General features: G+C 39.8%; 1 protein-coding gene across 1 annotated transcript; it reads left to right on the top strand.

Moving 5' to 3' along the window:
• Positions 1-237: 237 nt before the first annotated feature.
• Positions 238-21282, top strand: dcn (decorin). Its single transcript, XM_042403933.1, has 8 exons — positions 238-579; positions 8781-9019; positions 13742-13854; positions 14859-15072; positions 16431-16544; positions 16965-17058; positions 18694-18832; positions 20335-21282. Exons 2-8 carry the CDS (start codon positions 8800-8802, stop codon positions 20533-20535), a joined length of 1095 nt encoding a protein of 364 aa, XP_042259867.1. The 5' UTR covers positions 238-579; positions 8781-8799; the 3' UTR covers positions 20536-21282.
• The last annotated feature ends 383 nt before the right edge of the window (positions 21283-21665 follow it).

Here is a 21665-nt window from a genome sequence, read left to right on the forward strand (position 1 = left end):
AGAGGGAGAAAGAGAGTTTGTGTGCAGCATTCTCTGCTAAGCTCCACACAGCACCTATCATTACCAGATGTCACAGTGAGAGTGGCTGCCAGCCAAATCACTGCTTATTGCCTTAAACTCCAAACTCTCTGCTTCTTTCTCTTCTTCTTTATCCTTCTTATTTCTTTTCTCCCTCTGCTCCCTCTCCCTGTTTCCCTTTTCCTGCATTCTCCCTCTCCCTTTTTTTTTTTCTTCCTCCCTTCTCCATTTCCAGCTGTTTATGGAGCACGCAGCAAGAACGGGGGAAGTTCTCCACCAATTGTTTCGGTCCTGAGAGAAGCTCAGCGGTCGGACCCCTCCCTCCTTCTGTCTCTCTCTCCTCTCTCTCCTCTGTCTCTCTTCCTGTCTCGTCCTCTCTCTCTCTCTCCTCCCCTTGTTGTGACAGAGCACACCTGCTTGATCTTGGCTGCACGCGCTCTGAGTCCAATTACCCCATAGGCCCTCGCAGCCACTTCACAGTCTCATCCCCCCACTCGACTGGATTTTGGGAGTCAAGCTCGCCTAGTTCAACTCTCTTTGCCTTGCTTCTACTGAGAACAGGTAGGTTAATCCTTTAACTCTGGGAAAAGAGAAAAGTAGGAAATTAATGGGTGATGTGGGGTTGAGTTAGGTTTCACACAGACCTTTTTTTTTTACAGAAATAGAGAACTTTCTTAAGAGGATAGCTCGGTTGTTGCTGGATTGTGACATTGACTTGCAACACTGACTTCTTATCAATTAGTCATTTTTATACAAATGGAAACATGAAAAAAACATTACTCCTGATTTAAAAGGTCACATTATTTGCTGATGATGTTATTTCACAAAGATGAGATGACTGCTTGTGTTTTCTTGCAGTTACCTTTGTGCATATGTGTGTCTTTTTAAGTGTGCATAATTTTCTTCCTTATATAATATGTTGCTTCTACTGTACTTCTGTGCAGCCTTTGTGTGTGTGTGTGTGTGTGTGTGTGTGTGTTGTGCATATTCCAGATATGTTGCCAGATCTTGTTCCCACAGCACTCTCAGCTTTGTGATGAGGGATGTTAATCATTTCCAGTCCAATCTGCATGCAGCTCAGTGAAAAGAGCAGCGGCTAGGAAAGGGGGTGTGGTAGTGCTGTTGATGCTGGTACCTCACTCCTCTGCCAAAAACTTATTCTTCTGGCCCATTGTAAATCTCTAAAGTATCCACCATTCTGAATCTTTCAGCAGTTTACTTTTCAGGCTTGTAGTTTTTAATTTGTTGCTTTATGTGGCAATTTACCAAGTGAAGTGTTTTGACACAAGTTTGTTGATTGTTTGGATGTAACCCATATGGGAACCCACTGCATACCTCAAGTTATATCCATGGGAGCATTAGTTTTATACATAGCTAATGAATCTGATTTGTTATGCTTACATAAAGACATGGGGTTGAGTGAAGAGAAGGCAGAAGACTTTCTTTCTACTTGAGTTGTTTACTTTTTCTTTTTTTCATCACTTGCAACGTCAGTGGAAAAGATTTGGGTTTCTTGCATTAATTTGTTCCTTTTCTTTTTCTTTTTTTTTGTTTAGCTTTCTTTCATTCTTTTTCTTCCTCTTTTTTTCTCTCCCTTTGGAGTTTGGACAGTCTTCAAGCAAATGAGGGGAAAAAAAGCTGAAACAACAATCAGAATCTCCTTGTGTTGATTCAGCCCATTTCTGTTTGTCAAGACTTTGATTAGAAAAGTTGTCTCCGGTGCTTCTCACACTTTCCATTTCAGCAGTTCATTTGGGAGTGCAACCAGACCTTTTTAACCCCAATCTTTTATCTGTCTGCTCTGCGGCCCTGTTTCTTCTCAATATGAACCTTCTCTGCCCACCGTGGCGTTTGCTGCTGTGATTTCAGAGGAGCAGAACAGGACCCAAATTGCTAGGGGCAACTTAAAGTGAGAGGCTTTGAAGAGGAGATGAAAAAAAGATGTACCTGGCAACGCACAGAGCCATTAATCCCATAATGGTACAGCTTCCTCTATCAAAGAGAGGTCTGAAGGCTTCCCGGCAAGCCACCACACAACTCTCAGCTAACTCATTACATCCTTTTTTGCCAGCAGGGAAAAAAACCTAATAAGGCTCAGCTGCACTGAATTGCATTGAGTGGACTGGAGTGAAACTGAACAAGGAAAAAGAGACAGAGGCAAACAGAATAGAATGAAAAGTGGGACTTAGAATAAAATAGACTCTAAAAGAGGCATAAACACTGTACATTCAGAGCAATAACGACTTCCCAAGTTCATAGTTTTGAGCTGAGCTGAGCAGATGTTTAACATTTGAACCAGAAGTGAGTGAACAGAAGGTTTGGAGGAGACAAGGCCCAGATTTGCACTCAGGGGCTGCATTTTTCCATCTGGACTTCAGCTCTCTGGGTCAAAAAGACTAAAAGAACAATGGAATTGAATGGACATCAGCCATGAAGTCTTTTTCCCCCCTTTGCTCACGTGAATACCAGAAAGTTCCACATGTCAGTCTTTCTGGCCAAAGTTTTAAGGGGCAGACAGAGAAAGAAAATACCATAGGCTATGGGAGAGAAGCCGGGGAAGGGAAGGAAAGAGCACAAAATGGGAGGAGATGGAAAGAGAAGAAAGGGAGAGAAGGTTGGGCAGTTCGTCCACGTCTCTGCAGCGCAGACTGGTGATAATGGGACTGAGGTTGATGGCAGGCTGACAGCTCTTCTCATGGAACAGCTGAAATGTGGTTTAACCACTCACTGGCTTTCTCATGCTATGGCTCCAAACAACAGGCAGACCCTAAATTGATTTCTCAATAATAGCTATAACTCTGACACTTGTTTTTTTCTTTTTGTGCATAAAGAATTTTTATTGATTGTAGTGGTCAGAAGAAGTGTCTTGGGCATTCTCTAAGCCAAAATCTTTGCATGCATACATACATAAGAGAATGAACAGCTATTTTCAAGACTGATTTGGCTTAATGCCTATTACAAGAACTATTTGGCTTTTTTGAAATTGTCTGTTGGCCATGTCTTTGCATATTTTCAGATACACATGTTCTCACTCACAAAATCCCCAGACATATCAGAAATTTCTTGAAAATAATGACCACTGACTGCTCCGACCACTTCCAAGAAAGAGCTTGTAAAATCACTCATTTTCACATTTTAACTTCATTATTGATCAGGCTTATGTGTCTGAGCCTATGTGTTTATGCAACCACGTGGGAGGGGAGCTCACATTCATTTACTGAAGGGTTAAAAGGGCCACACGTGTTTTAAATGTCCTGTGGCCTTGTAAATACCTTCCAGTGATTCATTGCTGACAGACGCTCTGCAGAGGCAGACGCAGGCCTGTGGAGAGTTAGAGGGGAGGGGGAGGTAGCGGACAGGGGTGGTGGAGGTTGGGATGGTAGTTGGTGTCTGCTTTATATTGTTTCCATCATTGCATAAGGTTGGATTTGCCAAAATCAAGACATTGTGGTGCTCTGTGCTCAAATCTGTTTCTTTCATGCTGCAGAAGTTTACATGAAAGATCTGTGGTACTGGTTCCTCGGATATCTCATTGATTTTTCTCAGCTCGAAGTTTCAATGAAAGGCAGTGACAAAGAGGAGAAAGTGACAAAGCAAAGGAGGGAAAATTACGTTACTCCCTCATGCGAGATCTGCTTCCTTTCTGGGAATCATTAGTAATGCTGGGGCCAGACTCAGGGGTGGGAGGGAGGTGGGGGGAGGGAGAGGGAGGGAAGAGAGAGAAATGAGACGAAAGAGGAAGACAGGAGAATTGACAAGGATGCCGCCGCCACAGGAAATGTCAACCTCCACCCCTTTTTTCTTGGTCAGACATGAAATGATGAATCGCAGGTTTTTGAAGACAAGGGAGAAGAACAGAGATAGTCGTGCACCATGTACCACGTCTTTTTCTGGGATGTGGCAGATAGTAAATCTTTTGAAAATACAAGCTAAACTTTCTCACAGCTGCTTGTGCCTTTTTTCATTTTGACACATCTTTCCCTACTGGGACCACACATGCATTCAAAGTACTTTCACAAGCACCCACTGGCACTTTTTAGTGCCAGTGGGTGCATCCCTTTCATCACAATGTGACCATCACACATCTACAAAACAGACTTTTTTCCGATTTCCTAAGTGATCAAAGTTCAGAAACAGTGAAGACTCCTAATAAATGAAAAATAAACATCCTGATCCAAATCCTGTTTAACAGAAGTCGCCACAAAGCCGAACATTACATTTTTAGAACTGTAGTTGCCTTTGTTCATCCGATTTTGCATGTGTTTGAGGGTTTACAGAGACAGACTGTCTTGCATTGTTTTTTAAAAATCAATCAGTAGGGAACTAGATTGTGTACCAATTTTTTGACACTGATTAGTGTCAGTCCACTTCCTATGAATAAAGCCTGTCCCATTTTCATCTTGTAAGCTGGCATGGAGCCACACCACAATGTGATACTGGCCTTGTTCCACAAATGAAGACTGAATTGATATATCATGAAAAGAACCTTTGGGAGACCAGTTTAATGCAATTACTGTAGGTTTTATGCATATATTCATACAAATTATATAGATGTTTGATTTGTACTGTACATGTTCGACTCAACAATTGGTAATAGCCAAATATTAAACCCCATTTTAAAAGGAATGCTATCAGTAGGTTGTAGGCTTGACATGGTCTGTCTGTAAAATGGAGCAAAGCGAGGCTACAATACATCACTGCAAAAATATATCAAAGTTTAATCTCAGTGATGCACCGTTTTGAAGAAATGATCATATTAAGCTGCGGGGCACAAAACCACCTTTTGTAACATCAAGGTTGGATTTCCATCTTGATTGTGATTACTAGTGTTCCGCTGTGAAAGTGAAATTGATAAGGGGAATTTGCTTTTATCTCACAACAGAAAGCTGCATCTCCTTTGAGGGCAATGGAAATGCTGATACTGGCAAGATGTAGAGTTTGCATGGTCAAGTCATGTCCCAGCATGCTGTGTTGGCAGCCCTCTGGGTTTAGCACACACACATGTGTGTGTTGTTTGAGAAGCTTGTGTCATGTGTTCAGTAGATTTTCAGGTGCGTGCATGGAGGTGGGGGTATCGTCTTAGAGCAGGTCATCCTGCAGGGCCTGTGGACACAACTGAGCAGACTGGTAATGAAAACCAGACGCCTGGGGCACAGCAGGTTGTCTCATGCATCGTCCTCATAGGCTCATCCCAGCTGGAAAAGCTGGAAGAAGCCTTAAATTTGAAGTGCTTTTTTTTTTTTTTTTTAGAAAAGATTGCAATTTAGTTTAATTCCATATTTTTTGTTTTAAATTTAGAGTGACGTTCATGCTCACAAACCTTGGATGACTACATATCCATTATTTCACCACTTCCATGTTGACACAGCAATACATTTCCACAATGTACAGCCTTCTATCCCCAAATCCTAAATCCCTGAACTAAATGATATTACTCACAGTTTATATTGAAGCTGTGGTTACAAATTGTGAGTTAATGTCCCAAACAATAATCCCCTGGAAATCCCTTAAATTCCCTTTTCCTGGTTAAATTTCAAATTCTTGTCCTATTCTCATCAACTCCTGGGCCTGATTATGTCTCACAAAGTAGCAGCAATTCTTGTCTTTGCAGTAATGCTGAAGGCCATTAAATGCTCATGTAGTTTAGTTTGAGATTGTTCTCTCTCCTTTTCTTATTGTCTGCCTCGCCCAGATTAAAAGCTGCTGAAAACTTTATGGAAAAAGGTTGATGGATTGATGGCAGGACACATGGAGGGCCATCTGAAACCCTGTATGAGTGCACATGTGCATGTATATCTGTTTATGTGCTTGTGGCCATGGGTCAAAGCAGGGAGATATGGTTCAGTAATGGGCGGTGAAACCTCTGTTATTTCATCTGCATCTCTTATCCTTTGACCAGAACTGGTGCACTGGCTTTGTAGATAATTCTGAATGTTTCAGCCTGCAAGACATGCCAGATGTGTGAAGTTCACAACATCTGAACCTCGAAAGAAAGCTTGATAAACTGACTTTCAAATACTTTCAAGTATTGACAATTAATGTATAATACTACAAGGCAAGCCCATCTGGCATCTAAGCAGGTTAAAACGAACCATCAAAGGCATCTACAAACACTATTTGACCCAGGAGTGCTTTATATCCCTAAATCCAAAAAGACGACAGAATGCTCCTGCCAAGTCTGCAGACAAGGTTTTCATTGGATTGGGCTTTGAGCTACGCTGAGATAAGAGAGCCTGACACAGCCAAGATTACTCAGTCTGTAAAGAAGACTGGAACAACATGTTCTCTGGATCTACTGTATGTTCAGGCTGGAGCTCTTTGTTCTACATGTTTCCAAGTGAGACGAAATGGCAAAAGTTCTGCATGGAAAACTGCATCAAGACCTTAAACATTGTGTGACACAATTCCAGGCGCTAAGTGTCGACTTATGAAATCACTCTTTTGATAGTTTTTCAAGTTTTTTCAGCTTCATAGCAACAGGACAAAAGTAAAATAGAAACATTAAAAGGCAGAGATATCTTATCCAGTGCAAGCAAGTCCCTTCTGAATGGAAGTGATTTCAAACGTGGTCATACTGTAACCACTGGACTGAAGCTGTACAGTGTGTCAGAGCAGTGGCTGTTTTGTGGACAACGACTATAATTACTGCTCATGTTAAGAGTCACTCTGAGCCGTGATCCCAATGACCTGATATAACCTTAACCTGGATTTACAGCACATCACCTCTTACTCTTGCTTTCTCTCTCATTCTCACACACTGCTAAAAACTCAAATATTATTGCATGTATAATAAGGTCACATATGCATTTACACCTTAAAATATGCAAATATTTCACACACTCAAATGCTCAAATACACACTCAAAGCAAGCAAAGATACAGCACACGTGCATCATAATTATGCACACAGACCATATAAAAAATGGCCAGTATCACTATCAGCTCTGGCCAACTGACTGGTTTTGGGTCAGTTTCATCATCCTGGTCATGATGTTCAGGTCAAGGTCCACTGCAGGCCGGCTGCTCCCAAATCAGTTGTTAGCAGCTGCGGCTCATATCCGCCCTTCAATTATTGTGGCACCAAGAAGGAACGAGCAACTCTTGGCTTTATGCATGACAAGCAGATTGCTGGGTTTTTGAGACTCTGCGTCCGTGTGTGTGTGTGTATGTGCGTGTATGTGCGCGTGTGTGTGTGTGTGTGTGTGTGTGTAAAAGGTCAGGGAGTTTGTGTGGATGTCCGCACAGTTTTATGAATTTGAGCGTGTGTGTGTATGTGTCAGCAGGGTTGTGGCTGTGTTTAGAAATAGGCCACTGGACAATGAAACAGGGTTCTCCCTGTTGCTCTTACTATAACAGTAGATTCTTCGCTCCTTTGCTGTATTTTTAACACACACAGATGATAAAGTACTTAAATGGCAAATAAATGATTGCTGTGATTCACTACTTTTGAATAGAAAAAATTACCTAGTGGTATACAGTGGCAGCCACAAAGTTTCCCTTTATGTATCCCATGTGTATCACTGTAAAAGCTAATGCAGATGTTACTTTTGCAGCAGCCAATGTCACATCTTTCTCTGCTGCAAAAGCAAATTACATAGGCATATACTTTACATTTGTGTCTATGTAATTTGGCACATTTTGACGGAATGTGCATTAAAGACAAAAATTCTTTTAATGATGAACCAACACCAAAAGAGACAGTTGAATCTTACAGTCATTACCAACCAGGGGTACTTGTACCTCGGGCAGTACTTCTGCAGTTGCCAGGGCGTGCATGCAACGATTATAAGTCAGCTGTAGCATCCGAACACTGCTTGTTGCAGTTGAGTGTAGCCAGCGAAAAAAGCAAACGCTAAAGCTTAAGTTGATGAACAGATCAAATAGTTAATGAATAAATGTTGAAATAGCTAAAAGTAATGGATAAATGGTTAAAACGTCCAGTACTTTTAGTGGTACTAGTACAAATGTAAACTTGATCAAACCAACCTAAACATCATCAATTCAATTATATGAACATTATAGTATCAATATATACAGTAACTAAACTTTTGACTGGTACCATACTTTTATAAAATCAATAGTGTTAAATAACATCCAGTTTAAAATCATTTTAAAATTCTAATAAACACATTTGGAACATGACAGGTGCTGATGATGAGTTCATCTGACAGAGCTGTCTGACAAAGTTGGGAATTACTGTATTATATTGCATAGCCAGAATTAAAAGTTTCAGACCTAAGTATAACTACAAGTGGAATAGGTCTTTTTTTGTTTGGTCTTTACTCTGTAGGAACATAATCAGTATCTACCCTAAAGGCTTGTACCTTCTGACAAAGTAGTATTGTGTAATTTTCTCATTTCGCTTTCGCCAGTCCCCGCTCCATCACCTTTCGCCTTCTACCCAAAACTAACCAGTTAAATAGCTTATTTGACCAACGTCATTAAATTGTTACACCCGAGCATTTAACCTTCTTCCCCCTTGCCCTCAACCTCTCACTGTTACCCTTTACTCCTCTGGACCTCAATCCATGTGTCTTGTTCTGTCTTTCTCGCACTACATCCCTCTTACAGACTTTGATTCACTGCCAAACCTCAAGTATTTTTTTTTCTTCATTCCCTCTGCAAACTTTCTTTCTGGTTATTACATTTATAACCAGAAACAGATAGTTAAACAGAGTATAGACATTTCCAAACTAATCATAGACAGACTATTTTGAAAGTCTATCCATCCAAACCTTTGATCTGTGTCCTCTTGTCCTCCAGGCTTCCTGCTAGCAGCACCATGAGGTCGGCCTGTCTCTCTCTGCTCCTGGTCACTGCCTGCTGGGCTCTGCCCTTCCGCCAGTCTGGCTTCCTAGACTTCATGATGGATGAGGCGGAGGCATCAGGTCTGCTGCCTGATGAGACTCCAGAAAAGGAAATTTTGCCTCATGCACCTGTCGGACCCAGCTGCCCCTTCCGATGCCAGTGCCACCTGCGTGTGATCCAGTGCTCTGACCTCGGTAAGACAAGGCACCCCCACACTTGCATTAGGCTTCAATCTGGATACTCCACAAGTGTATAATTGTAGATAATTAATAACCAGTAAAAGGTGTGCTTCAGTGCTCTTAAATGAAAGGTCTTACTGTGCATTGGAGAAACCATCAGGGACAAAACACAAAACTGTGTGGAGCAGGAAGCTCTTTGGCAGATCTGTGTGTGGGATTCTTTCTTGACTTTTTAGAACATTAATACACATAATTAAATTTTTAACATGCAGCACAGACACAGGAATGTACTGTAGGTATTTGCAGGTGGCAATCAAAGTATTATGGTAGTAGATCAGCTGAGAGCTTGCATGTTGGAATTTACAGTCCCATAAACTACTCACATATTTCTATCCAAAACTTTATAATTAATAGAAAAGTTCTGCACTTTTTTTTTTCTTGAGTATACTGCAGTGTTCAAGTAATACTACAACTCCATGAAAACATCTTATACAAATACGCTGCTGCTGCAGTGATCCAAGTTAATGCTCAAAAAACTTCATCCTTATGGGGTATTATAAGGATGGGGTCCTGCCCACTTCAAACCAGTGAGAAAATCACAAACAAAAACACAAATTCAGAAAAAACTTGTGTGAAATAATCACAGCTTTGGCAGATAATATTATGTTTGATATCAGGGCCCTTAAACCTTCATAAACGGGGTTTTAACTTTGACAAATATCACTACAATACCACTAAAATCTATCATTCATCTTGAACATTTGTTTGCATTATCACATTTAAGTACTGGTGGTACATTAAGCACATTTTACCTTGATTTTAATTGTTAAGTTCAGAAAAATAATGTCACAAGCTTCTTGTTCACATCTTCCATTTTCTTCTTGTTTCTTCCATTTGTGGTTCTGGCCTAGATTCCAATCAAACGAGCTCACTCTAATGGATCAGATGTAGAGGTCAGAAGGGTGTATGCTGTAGTTTTACTGTACTTTTACTGTGCTGAGTGGCATTTCTGGTGTTATGAGCATAGAGAGTCACTGACTTTACAAGCTTGGTCGTCTCCTCCGTCCACCCAAACCCACAGAGTCATAAGAAGGGTGTATGACGTTACGTTGTTGCATCGTTGTGAATTCCCCCATAGCAAAAGCGTCATATCAATGTTGCATTATTTGTCCATCCTGAGGAAATTGGGGTTTTTATTAAAAAGTGCTGAAGATTAAAGGTTTGTCTGGACTGAGAAAAGTCCTGAACAAATCCCAGTTTTAACAAGCTCAAATGTTCCAAAATGAAATCATTTTTCCATGTAGAGATTGTGCAGTCAAGGATAAAAGACTACAATCACCTAACTGTCTTTTTACTTCAGCACATTCACAACAATTTACTGAATTGTCGTCTTAGTTGTTTGGAGTTTATTGACTGTGTTTGTCTAATCTGATGTATAGCATATACAACAGCCTGAGTCATCTCACAGACTTGGTCATAGAAAAGTCCCTGAACTCATTTACTTTTGTATATTGAACTAAAGTGCTTCGCTGCACAGTTGGGTTTGATCATTTTTTGGCTCTGCTTTTGTTTGGAAAGGGAGGGTCACGAGCAGAGGGGGAGAAACTGGGAGGATGACCGTAAACTAAAGAGAAGTAGACAGATATACCCAGTTTATATCCATTTTCATTTTAAGATCTTACCAAAAGCAGAATGAATGAGGGACATAGTTGAAACTGTGAAAAAAATAGATGTCTCCAGCACAACAATCACTGAGAGTGTGAAGAATAAGCAGAGTATGCATACAGACAGGCAGAACCACATGGGCAGGTGGCTGAAGAGTCAGAGAGACAGACAGGCAGTCAGAGAGACAGACAGTTGGAGAGAGTGATGTTCAGGAAACGGCGGGTTCCATTACATCAGTGCTTCAGCTTGGGCCTCAGTCAGCAGCAGCACTTTCCCTGGAGACGTAGCTCCATGGCAGGACTCTCAACTCCTGCATCAGCACTGTTGGCCATGAGCCTCCATCTGTTCCCCAGACCTGCTAGCAATGCACGCAAGCACACACTCAGACAAATGCAGGAATAAACATATGTCTATACATATATAGACACACACATACAAGTATTGGAAGCGCAGGGGTCTGCTCACCATCCCAAATCATCCTTTGGCTTTTGTAGATGTGGATTTTTCTTTGTGAGTTTACAGCTGGCAGGACGACAGCTAAAACGTTCAGGAGAAAAAATTTAGGCCAAGGTTCAAATGAGTTGTGATTACATTTGCCAAATTCTGTTCGAAAAGGGGTTTTGCTGATAAATAGCCTGAAACAACAGCTTTTTGTTCTTGCTTGGAAGTGTAAAGTTTTACCTTAACCGAATGGTGGTCAGCATTAGGTATCTTTTATATGCAGTGATTGTGTGGGCACGCACGTAACATGTACCCACACTTGGGTTCTGAATGACCTAGCAAAAAATTCAAATTTACTAAATCCCACGAGGAAATCCATCCTTTAATGATGCAGCCAGATCATCTTGTGTAACTTGGCCCGCAGCGCCAGACAAGGAGAGGAAATTACATAAACACTGTCATTAATGCTTGGATGTGCTGAAAATGAGTCCAGTCCAGTCCAACGCAATCATACGCTTGATATCCCAATCACTTTGCTTTAAAAAGAAGTGATTAATAGTGACTATAAAAGTGGGGTCTAGACTCAAAGTCCCATTTTTCATGTTTATTTCCTGCCAAGTGACGATCACCAAGAAAGTGAGACGCAGACTGAAACATGACATTCAAATCCTTTATACCAACCAATCAGTTCATGTACTTGTTACTATTGCACTGTCAGATTTTTATCACAGATTTTTATCATTTTGTTTCATAACCCCAAGCATTTGTGTGGGATACTGATGAAGTGTAGTGTCACTGCAGTAAAGTGATATTCAGTGTACAAAAAGACTTCTCACTGTAGTAGGTTGAGCAGGTGGTTCAAATATTTGAGAGTGAACAGGTCAGCAAGGCCTGACACAACTCTATAACCTTCAGTTTTTATTTTTCAAAAATCTAGGAATGTATTTCCTTTCATTGTTATTATTTAAAAAGACAAAAAAATCATATTAATACTATTAAAAACGACCTTTTTGTGGTGGAAGTTAGGTTTAAGTTAGGTTACTTTGAGGGTATGATAAGCAGTTCATTTGCATTTTTCATCCAGGCATCTATTCACAGTTTGCTGCTGGGGGTATTTTCTGAGCTGTTTTTCTTACAAGAGGATATCATTCACTGTAAATTGTAATGAAGAGTGTCTTCTTAGAGCAGGAAATGGAACAAATCGGATACACAAGGACAAAAAGTCAGGGGGATTTAATTTTAAGCGATCTTTAAAAAAAAAAAACTCTATTATTCTGCAAAGATCTGTAAAAACAAAACTAATACAGTTAGCCTCCTTGACTTTACAGTGTTACTGCACACAGTAACGGACCCATATGAAACTGTTTACAATGGCTAGAATGTCTGTGAAGAAGATGAATTTAATATTGGGGTACTCACACTTAAAAAAAGAAAAGAAAAAACAGAGAGGTCTAAATCGAAACAGCTGAGACTGAGATATCTTCTTTAGGGAAGAACAATACGAAGAAAAAAGAGTAGGTGTGTGTGTGTGAGTGTAGAGATATACAGTGAGGAGCCGTAATGATGGCGGTGACCACAAACAGCTGTGAGGGTTTGTGGGACATCCACAGTCGAGTTGGAAAGGCTGACAGAAAAGCAAACCTCACTGGAAGTATTGTTTGGACAAGCTGAACAGAAGTCATCACAAGCTTTTAAGACAAGATATGTCCAAATATCTATATGTAGATCTCAGGAGATAGAAAGTGTAAGCTCCCTTGTTAAACTGTTTATTCTACACCTCTTCCTCTGAAATGTAAACTAGCCATCTTGAATCTCAGCATAGTTTTTGTCTTAACACAGATGCATAAGAGCAAACACCATAACGCCCGGCTGCCTTTGCTCATTTCTCCAAAACAGTCCACTTAACCTTTTACTACGGATGCCATTTTGTGTGTCATAATGTGCCATGCTAAAGTCCAAGCAAAACGATCTCAGCGTGAGCTCAACGTCCAGGTATGCAGCCGCTTACTTACTCCAAAGGAAATTTGTTTTAAGGTCCATTTCCACCACATGTGCCTTGGAGCACATCAAATAGTTATTTGGTCCCTTTGGAATGTCACCATAAAACACATTCTGCTTCTATCATTGAGACTTTATGTGGCATGCTACGTTGACAAAGAAGACTGTTCTTTCACAATGTCGCTACTGCAAACGTGATTACTATTTCCTGCTCCTCCCGGTTTGATCCGCTTCAGTTCAAACAGTTTTAAGCAACTTTAAGCACCTGAAAATGAGGGTTTCTCTATAACATTAAATATTCTCGACTAAATATGAAACAATCAGTTTTAAGTTAAACATTTCCAATTGAGCCCTGCTCACTTCTAACTGGTGAAAAAAGCAAGGAGAAAAAACAATATACAGACATCTCTCAATAACAAAAGAAATAAAAAGGCCTTTAACGTACAGTAGTAGTTTAAACTGACAGAAACCGGCAATTAAAGACTCCAACCATGATCATTGAGACCAATAGGTAACAAACTTCCTGTTAAGGTCAGAGTATGGGTAACCAGGGCTGTCACCAGTTCACCTCAAACTCAGATTCATAAGCTGCCACATCAAATAAAATAATGTCTCATGATAATCTTCCATCAGGTCTGAAGGCCGTTCCTGGGGACATCCCACACGACACCACCCTGCTGGACCTGCAGAACAACAAGATCACTGAGATCAAGGAGAATGACTTCAAGAACCTCAAAGGACTTCATGTAAGAGACATTTTACTTCCATCTATGGAGATTCATGTCTGTTCACTGTGCATTATTCCTAATGTTATGTAATGTCTGTTGTTATGTAACCATAACACTAACTACAACCCTCCTTCAATTTCAACCTTCCTCATGGGGAAATATATTGTATTAAACCCATTTTGTTGGATTTTATTGCATGGTCAGTGCACATCAAGAGAAAACTGTTCCAGGAAGCTGGCTGGGAAGGACTTTCAATAATTTTTAACAACCCACAATTTGGAGCATTGACTCCACTACACTTGCCATCCCAACTCTCTCTTCCATCACCGCCATCTAGCCACCCATAACACACTTCTCCTCCTACCTTTATTATCCAGAACCAGTGAATCCTAGCACCACCACTCCCACAGTCACCAGGTGCATGGAAACTATTCACCCGTAGGCCTTACAGCCTCACGCCTCTGAACTCTGTAGCTTTCTTGCTTGCAGTAAATACTTGTGTTTGACGACCAGAGCTGTTTCCACGTAATGTAACGGGCCTCTCAAGGGGAACGGACCACATACCTCACATTGCCTTGTGTCTGCTTATATCAGGGTGAAACAGGAGGAGAGAGACTTGTCTAAAAATGCATTAGTGGCAACTCCAGAGTGGACTTGAACTTGGCCCTCCATCTTGACAGAGTATGCACTGGGTTGGAGTATCTAACGGCTACAGAGCTAAAAATGTCTTTTGTTGAATCTAACATGGAAAGTAGAAGTTATTAACTACCCTATGGTGCATTTGTAAGGCTGAATGTTTCTAAGTGGAAAAGGAAACATATGATGTTAAGTTCCACATAAAGTTCAAATTCTATAATAATAAAACTTTAAACAGTGATTTGAATTTAAACAAGCAGATTGGATTAAACTGGATACATTTTTGACACACACAATGTTGTAGTGGTGGATTTTAGAAGCTCTACACCATGAAGAATAGCTAGTTCATTGCTTGTTTCTCACCTTCCTGCCATTTTTCCATGTAGGCTCTGATCCTGGTGAACAACAAAATCACCATCATCCACGCCAAGGCTCTCAGCCCTCTGACCAAGTTGCAGCGTCTCTACCTGTCTAAGAACCTGCTAAAGGACATGCCCTCCAACATGCCCAAGAGTCTGCAGGAGCTGCGCATCCATGAGAACGAGATCACCAAGATCAAGAAGTCCTCCTTCCAGGGCATGGCCAATGTCATCGTCATGGGTATGAAAATAAAAACACCTTCTGAATAATTTGAGAATGCAGATATTTTTTTGGGTAGCACAGGCAGTTTTAAGAGGTGTGACATTGAGCAGCACATATCTTCCAGCAGTAAATTGCGCCTTCAGAGGTTTGTCAGTGATCTTACGGATGGCTGCAGTTCAGCAGCTGAGGTGAAACCAACTGAATCCAATATTTCCTCTGACTGCACCGACTTTTGGAAACATCATGACAAACAAGGTTCATCTCTTCAGCACATCTGTGAAAATTTGAATTTACACCTTGGCACTTTTTTTCATGCAAAACATTTATTCCTCTCAAGATGAAAACTGCTGTTTTCTGCAAGTTTGGTTGGTGATGAATGAGGTCACAAATATAACCACGTATACTACGTTTCTGCTTTCATGGAAAGAACTATTACAGATAGCTGACACAAAGCCTTTGTTTAATGTTGTAGTGTAATCAAATGTAATCAAAGTGCTACACAAATAAATTGAGGATTATTTGACAATTTACTGAAAAATAAACTTACAACATAAGATTCATTACACTACGTAGAAACATTAGTGCTCAAAACCTTCCACAGTAAGTAATGGACCCACTTGAAAAGTTTTAAGTGTTTGCAAATACCCAACCTGCCTCGGGTCCTACTGGTGAACTTCAACTGTGGCCTTTACTGTGAATGATGTAAACAGTCATCTTATTTATTGTTCAAGTAGGTACTTGCGTGGGAATGGTAAATTGGGTTGGTTTTCATTTGGAAAGAAAAAGACCAGAAGGAAAGTTTGTTCCATGTTATTTTACTGTTAAGATTTACACGGCACAGTTTGGTAATGATGACGTTGGCTATTACAGACTGCTACACTGTGCTGGCCTGTTAATGCACATGGTTATACAACATATGTTTTGTTTTTCACAAACTTATCACAGATTATTTGTCCTTTAACCTTCTTCCCCTCTTTTTTCGCTTAGCTTGTCCTTCACTTGACAACTTACATTATCTCTGACTTGTAAAACATCTGGTTCCACAAATTAAAATATCATTGCTCAGCTTAAGTTCAAAGTGTGGATTCAATAACTTAAAATGTGATGTTATGAGAATTATGATCCCACCGTGATGAATCAGAGAATCTGGCGTGGCAGAGGACTGCACTGCAAACACAAGCTTTTCTCTTGCCCAAGACTCTGTTTACTCATGACTCAGCCCTCTTTTCCTGTAATACACCAGGAGATGAATTAACCTTATAAATATGATCCTTGACAGCTGTTTTCTCTTTCTATCTCTCTTTATTCTCTTTCCTCTTCCTGAGATCTAATCTTCCTCCTCATTCATTATTTTTTTTTATTTTTATTTTTTTCAGAGCTCGGGTCCAACCCTCTGAAGAGCGCAGGAATTGAAGCCGAAGCTTTCGGTGACCTGAAAAGAGTCTCTTACATTCGCATTGCAGACACTAACATCACAGAGATCCCCAAAGGTACAGCGCTGATGTCTATTTCCACAAATAATTCCTAAATGAGAGGATTTGACTTAATCCAAGTCTTATCCAGTGAATCCAAACCAAAACAACCATCCTCTCGAAGGATGTTTGGATGTAAGCAAACAATGGGCTCAATGTGAAAAAACACAAATAATTCTGCAAAGTAATTTAAAACAAGCCTATTTTAGGGTGGGAGCATGTCTGATCTATTTAGTATTTATTTAGGATTTAATAGACTTGGAAAAAGCCACTCTTTGATAACTAATCAGCACATTTGAGCTGAAATCTAATGTTGCAAATTGCTACAACTATCCGTGTTACTGTCAGTTTCATAATGTTATATAAGCTAAAGTAAATGTCACTGTTGACGTCACTTTGTTTGTTTCTGGTGGTAATCCTTGTCCTGTGTGTTGCCAGGTCTGCCCAGCTCTCTCGCCGAGCTCCACCTGGATGGAAACAAAATCACCAAGATTACAGCTGATAGCCTCAAGGGCCTGAAGAACCTGGCTAAGTAATGACAATTATGACTCTCTCTTTTTTAACATGAATCTATAATTGCCTTTTCATTTCTTTTTTTTTACTTTGAGTTTTAAAGTGAGGCAATTACAGGTTAATTGTGCATTGCATTTCTCTTCATTTAAGATTCTCTTGAGTCATGTCTCCTGGGGATGTGCAATGTGGTTACTTGTTGTTTCATTTCTGTTAAGTGGCCATTTAAATGTTTATCTTTACCATGCTGACATGTAGCACAAATAGTCATAAACTCAGCAAATTGACTGAATAATGACGTCTAATCAGCTGTATCGATCTTTGGTTTGCTAACTTTCGCTAGCATAAGCCACCATACTACTGATCATACTACACCAAGTAAGATTGCAGAGAGAAAACGCCTTTGCTGAACTGAATTTAGCAAAGTGCATTTTATTACTCACAAGTTCATCTTTTTATTTGAATGAGAAAGACTGTGTTTTTTCATCTTTCAAAATTTACAGCCTCGCTTCAAAAAAAAAAAAACCCCATGGTGCACAAAAGAAGATGCATTATTTCTTACTCAGTTTCTCTTCTATGTTATCTCAAAGTTTGTCATGCTGTCTCATGTTTTCTCTGGTTTGACGTGTGAATAGCTCAACCCGTCCTCAAAAGAAAAACTACAGTATATGTCGAAAATTCAGCCAGCAAAAACGACCTATAGTTACATTTGAGTGACAGATGCCATCTAGTGGCTTTAGTAATTATGACATGGAGAAGTGACGCAGTCCAAATGACGTCAATATAAGGTGACAAATTTCCATAATCCGAGGAGGTGGGTCGGGTGGATGGCTGGATGGGAAGATGGCAAAAAGTGGACTTAGCTTCAGGAGACCGCTGTTTCATCAGTTTTTTTAAAAAAAAACTGTAATTACAATTGTCTATAACTTTAAGGAAGTAGTAACTTTACCCACACCGCATTTCAAGTGATCATTTTAACCCAAACCATGAGCTTTCCCTAACCCTAGCATTGTCACACCATAAAACATAATTATTTTTTAACAGTGGTATTGTAACGGTTTTGGAAAGCACCGATGGAAGCGGCACATTAGAAAATGCTCCTATGGGTTGTTCTGGAGCGCATGGTACAATCAACCTATGTGGTCGTTTAATTATGAGGATGTGTTGGAATAACTTCACTTGGAATGTTGGCTGGGTACCTCACTTTAAGTGTAACAAAACCTAAAACCTAAACAGTAGTTTGTGGATAATCAAAATAGCTGGTTTGCTCATAAAATTTAGATACACTGTGTTTATAAGATCACGGTTCAGACTGTGCCAAAGATGGCAAACCAAACTAGAACAAAGAGGGCTTTGATGCAGCGCTAGTAGAGTGTGTTAGAGAGGATATGAGCTTAGCATGGATTTATTTTCCATTTTCTCATAATTAAGTAATAGACTGGGAAAGTAATGGCCTCAATTACAGGTGTGTAGAGTCTTTTCCATATCCTAATTTCCTCAACTATTTTTTTTCTTTCTGTTTCACTAGCTAATAACACTAAGAGGAGGAGATAAACATTGTTGTCACTACGTAGGTTTTGATACTAATGTAATTGGTGTGTTTCTTGTTCTTGCACATTTCCATGTCTCATCTACTTTCTGATTTTTTTCCCCACAGGTTGGGTTTGAGCTACAATGAGATCAGCTCTGTGGAAAATGGCTCACTGGCTAACGTCCCCCACCTGCGAGAACTGCACCTTGACAATAATGCTCTGACCAGCGTTCCTTCTGGCCTGCCCGACCATAAGTACATCCAGGTACATACTGGTTTCTTCTTCTAATAATAGAATTACAGTGCTTGTATATATATATTGTATATAATGTTTTTAATCTAGGTTTGAATACACAATGTTATCACAGGAAGATTGTTATTACAAACATTTAGTTCCAGCAAATTAACTCTGCTTCATTACAGTTTTGTCACTCATTTTCTTACGGTGTGATCACACACAGCTCATTTTCTCTGATCTAAACCGTGCTGGAAAAGTTTATTTTGTTGCATTTTTGCATTTGATTTGTTTAGGTTCACACTACCCAATTACAAGTGGACCAAGGCTTCCATAACAAAAGCCACATGGATTCACTTAGTTTGTTTACTGAGTAGAGTGTTGGTAGACTGATACTATAGTGTTGCAGATTTTGGCGGCAAAGGGGAGTCTAAACAGATCTGATGCCGGGCCCTACAACTTTAGTTTAGCTTCAATTCATTTTATTAGGTTTCTCAAGCCCGAGTAACTGCTGCATCAGTCCCATCCTCATATAACCTTGTATTTCAGGGTTATTTCCTGTTGTTGGTTGGGATTATATATTCACTCCAAATGAACCACTGCACAGATAACCTGTAATATAACAGAAACCTACTTTTTCAGACATCTTAGTGCAGGTAGTTTGTGAACCCAATCGTTGTAATGGCTTTGATCTCAGTAGCTGTAACAAAACAAGTCAGAAAATGAAGAAAAGGCTTCTAGATCATTGTGAACAGTTTACAGTAAGCTAATGTTTTTCCCAATCGGAAAACTGGGACACGGCAGCAGTACTGACAGGATGAAGCAAAAGACAGACATTAAAATATGAATAGGGGAGATCTTTAACATAACAACCAACCATTTCAAATATAGGGTGTTTTATATGGAAACTCAAGAATTAAAAACTTAAAAAATGAACTACAACCTCATGAGGATATTAATAGAAGGTCCAGCCTTCTCTAAGAGACTACAATGTGGTTCAGCTGAAAGCAGGTTGTCAGTAGGAGTTTTATTTTAGGAACTACATAATCAAAGGGACTTAATGAGATGCTTAGTTTTTCATGTTTTTAAGATCTGGTTTTGTTCTTTGTCTTTTCAACTTCGCATATTCCATTATATATGATGGGAATCGTGATTCATTGTGACATTTCTCCACGTATAGTTTGGGTGTTTTGAATCAGTGGCTTTGCAATCTGTAATCAGCATTATACTGTATATCCCAGTGAGTTTGTGGCACTTCTCTCCTTTTGTTCTTATTTTAGCCACTATCTATATTCATCACTGCCTTTTATTGACTTCTGTTGTTTATGGACATCAAAAGTACCAGGAAGTCCTCTTCCTTTTGTTTTCAGTAAAACATCCTGAGAAGAAAAGAATCTATGCGGTTTTCCAGAGTTGTTACTGTCTGATGACTTATTATTATCTTCTTTATCTGCTATATTTTGGAAAAACTAAATTATTGCCCAGTCCCAGTCAGTGACCAAACATTGTCATTATTTAAATCCCTTCTCTAGGTGGTCTACCTCCATGTCAACAAGATTGCTGCTGTTGGAACAGAAGACTTCTGTCCTCCTGGCTTCAACACCAAGAAGGCCATGTACTCTGGCATCAGCCTGTTCAGCAACCCTGTGCCTTACTGGGAAGTTCAGCCTATCACCTTCCGCTGCGTCTTCGACCGCTCCGCCATCCAGCTCGGCAACTACAGGAAGAAGTAGAGCGCCCCGGCCCTCTACGAGGAAGTGTGTGTTTGTAAATGAGTGTGTGAAAGTTTTGTAAGTGTGCGTGTTTGACCACAGTCCCTTCAACACTGACCCCTCCATCACTGCCTCCCCATACATGATGATGTCATTAATCCACACACTCATTTCAAAACTTCAGTGGACATGGACCTCAAACACAACATATCATTTTCAAAAACAGCATTATTTAGCTTCAAGGTTGGTGCAAGAGTAATACACACAGCTTACGGCAAAAAACAGCATACAATGGTGATGCTCTCACACACAGCACATCACTCATAGAATCGGTTAAGTCAGCATTAACATTGCAAATATGTTCTACTATTCATACTGTAACATATTATTGTGCATAATATGTAAAATTCCTTCAGTGGACAAAATGAAATTCAGAGTTAGACCCCATCCAAAAAGATTTGAAATCTCACTCAGTGGAAAATGTTTATAAATCCCAGTTTGATTGACTTTTTTTTGACCATTAGCCATTGTATGAATTATACAAAAGCTGACCTGTAGAGCAGGCAGCAAGGGGTTGTGTTTTACAGTACCTTTAACAACTGGTATACTAGAATGTACTAGATATTACCTGTGTAATAGGAATAGCATTCAGAGTGTAACATTCAGAGTGTAACATTACCATGCTGCGCTCCTTGAAAGAACTCCGAGTTTCTATTTGTATTGTACTCAATTCAAGTAGAGATAAAAGCAACCGTGACTTCTATCACATTGTGATTTCTTGTGCTTGCTTCAGTGTTGATTTAGTTCTGGGTGTTTTTTTTGTTTTTGTTTTTTTTTTACAATTGTCTTCATCACATTCCATCCCCTGTTCCTCTCCTAGTATATGTTGTTCCATTTAAAAAAAAAAAAAGCAAGGTGAAAATAGCTTCTAAAAATGTAGAATAAACCATATATGTTTTAAACAGAAGCCATTCCCAAAGATTTATATGCATGCTCGTATTTTTTCCTTTCAACTTGAACCTGGTGCTTTCTGGAATCTCTTGTTAATGCTTGTATGTATTTCTCTCGTTGTTTCCCTGCTCTTTATTTCTTTTTCTTTTTTTTAAGTCAAGAAAAATTGGTGTGTGTATGTGGACCGGCATGCCCATTGC

The sequence above is a fragment of the Thunnus maccoyii genome, chromosome 23 (assembly GCF_910596095.1).
Source record: "Thunnus maccoyii chromosome 23, fThuMac1.1, whole genome shotgun sequence".
Taxonomy (NCBI): domain Eukaryota; kingdom Metazoa; phylum Chordata; class Actinopteri; order Scombriformes; family Scombridae; genus Thunnus; species Thunnus maccoyii.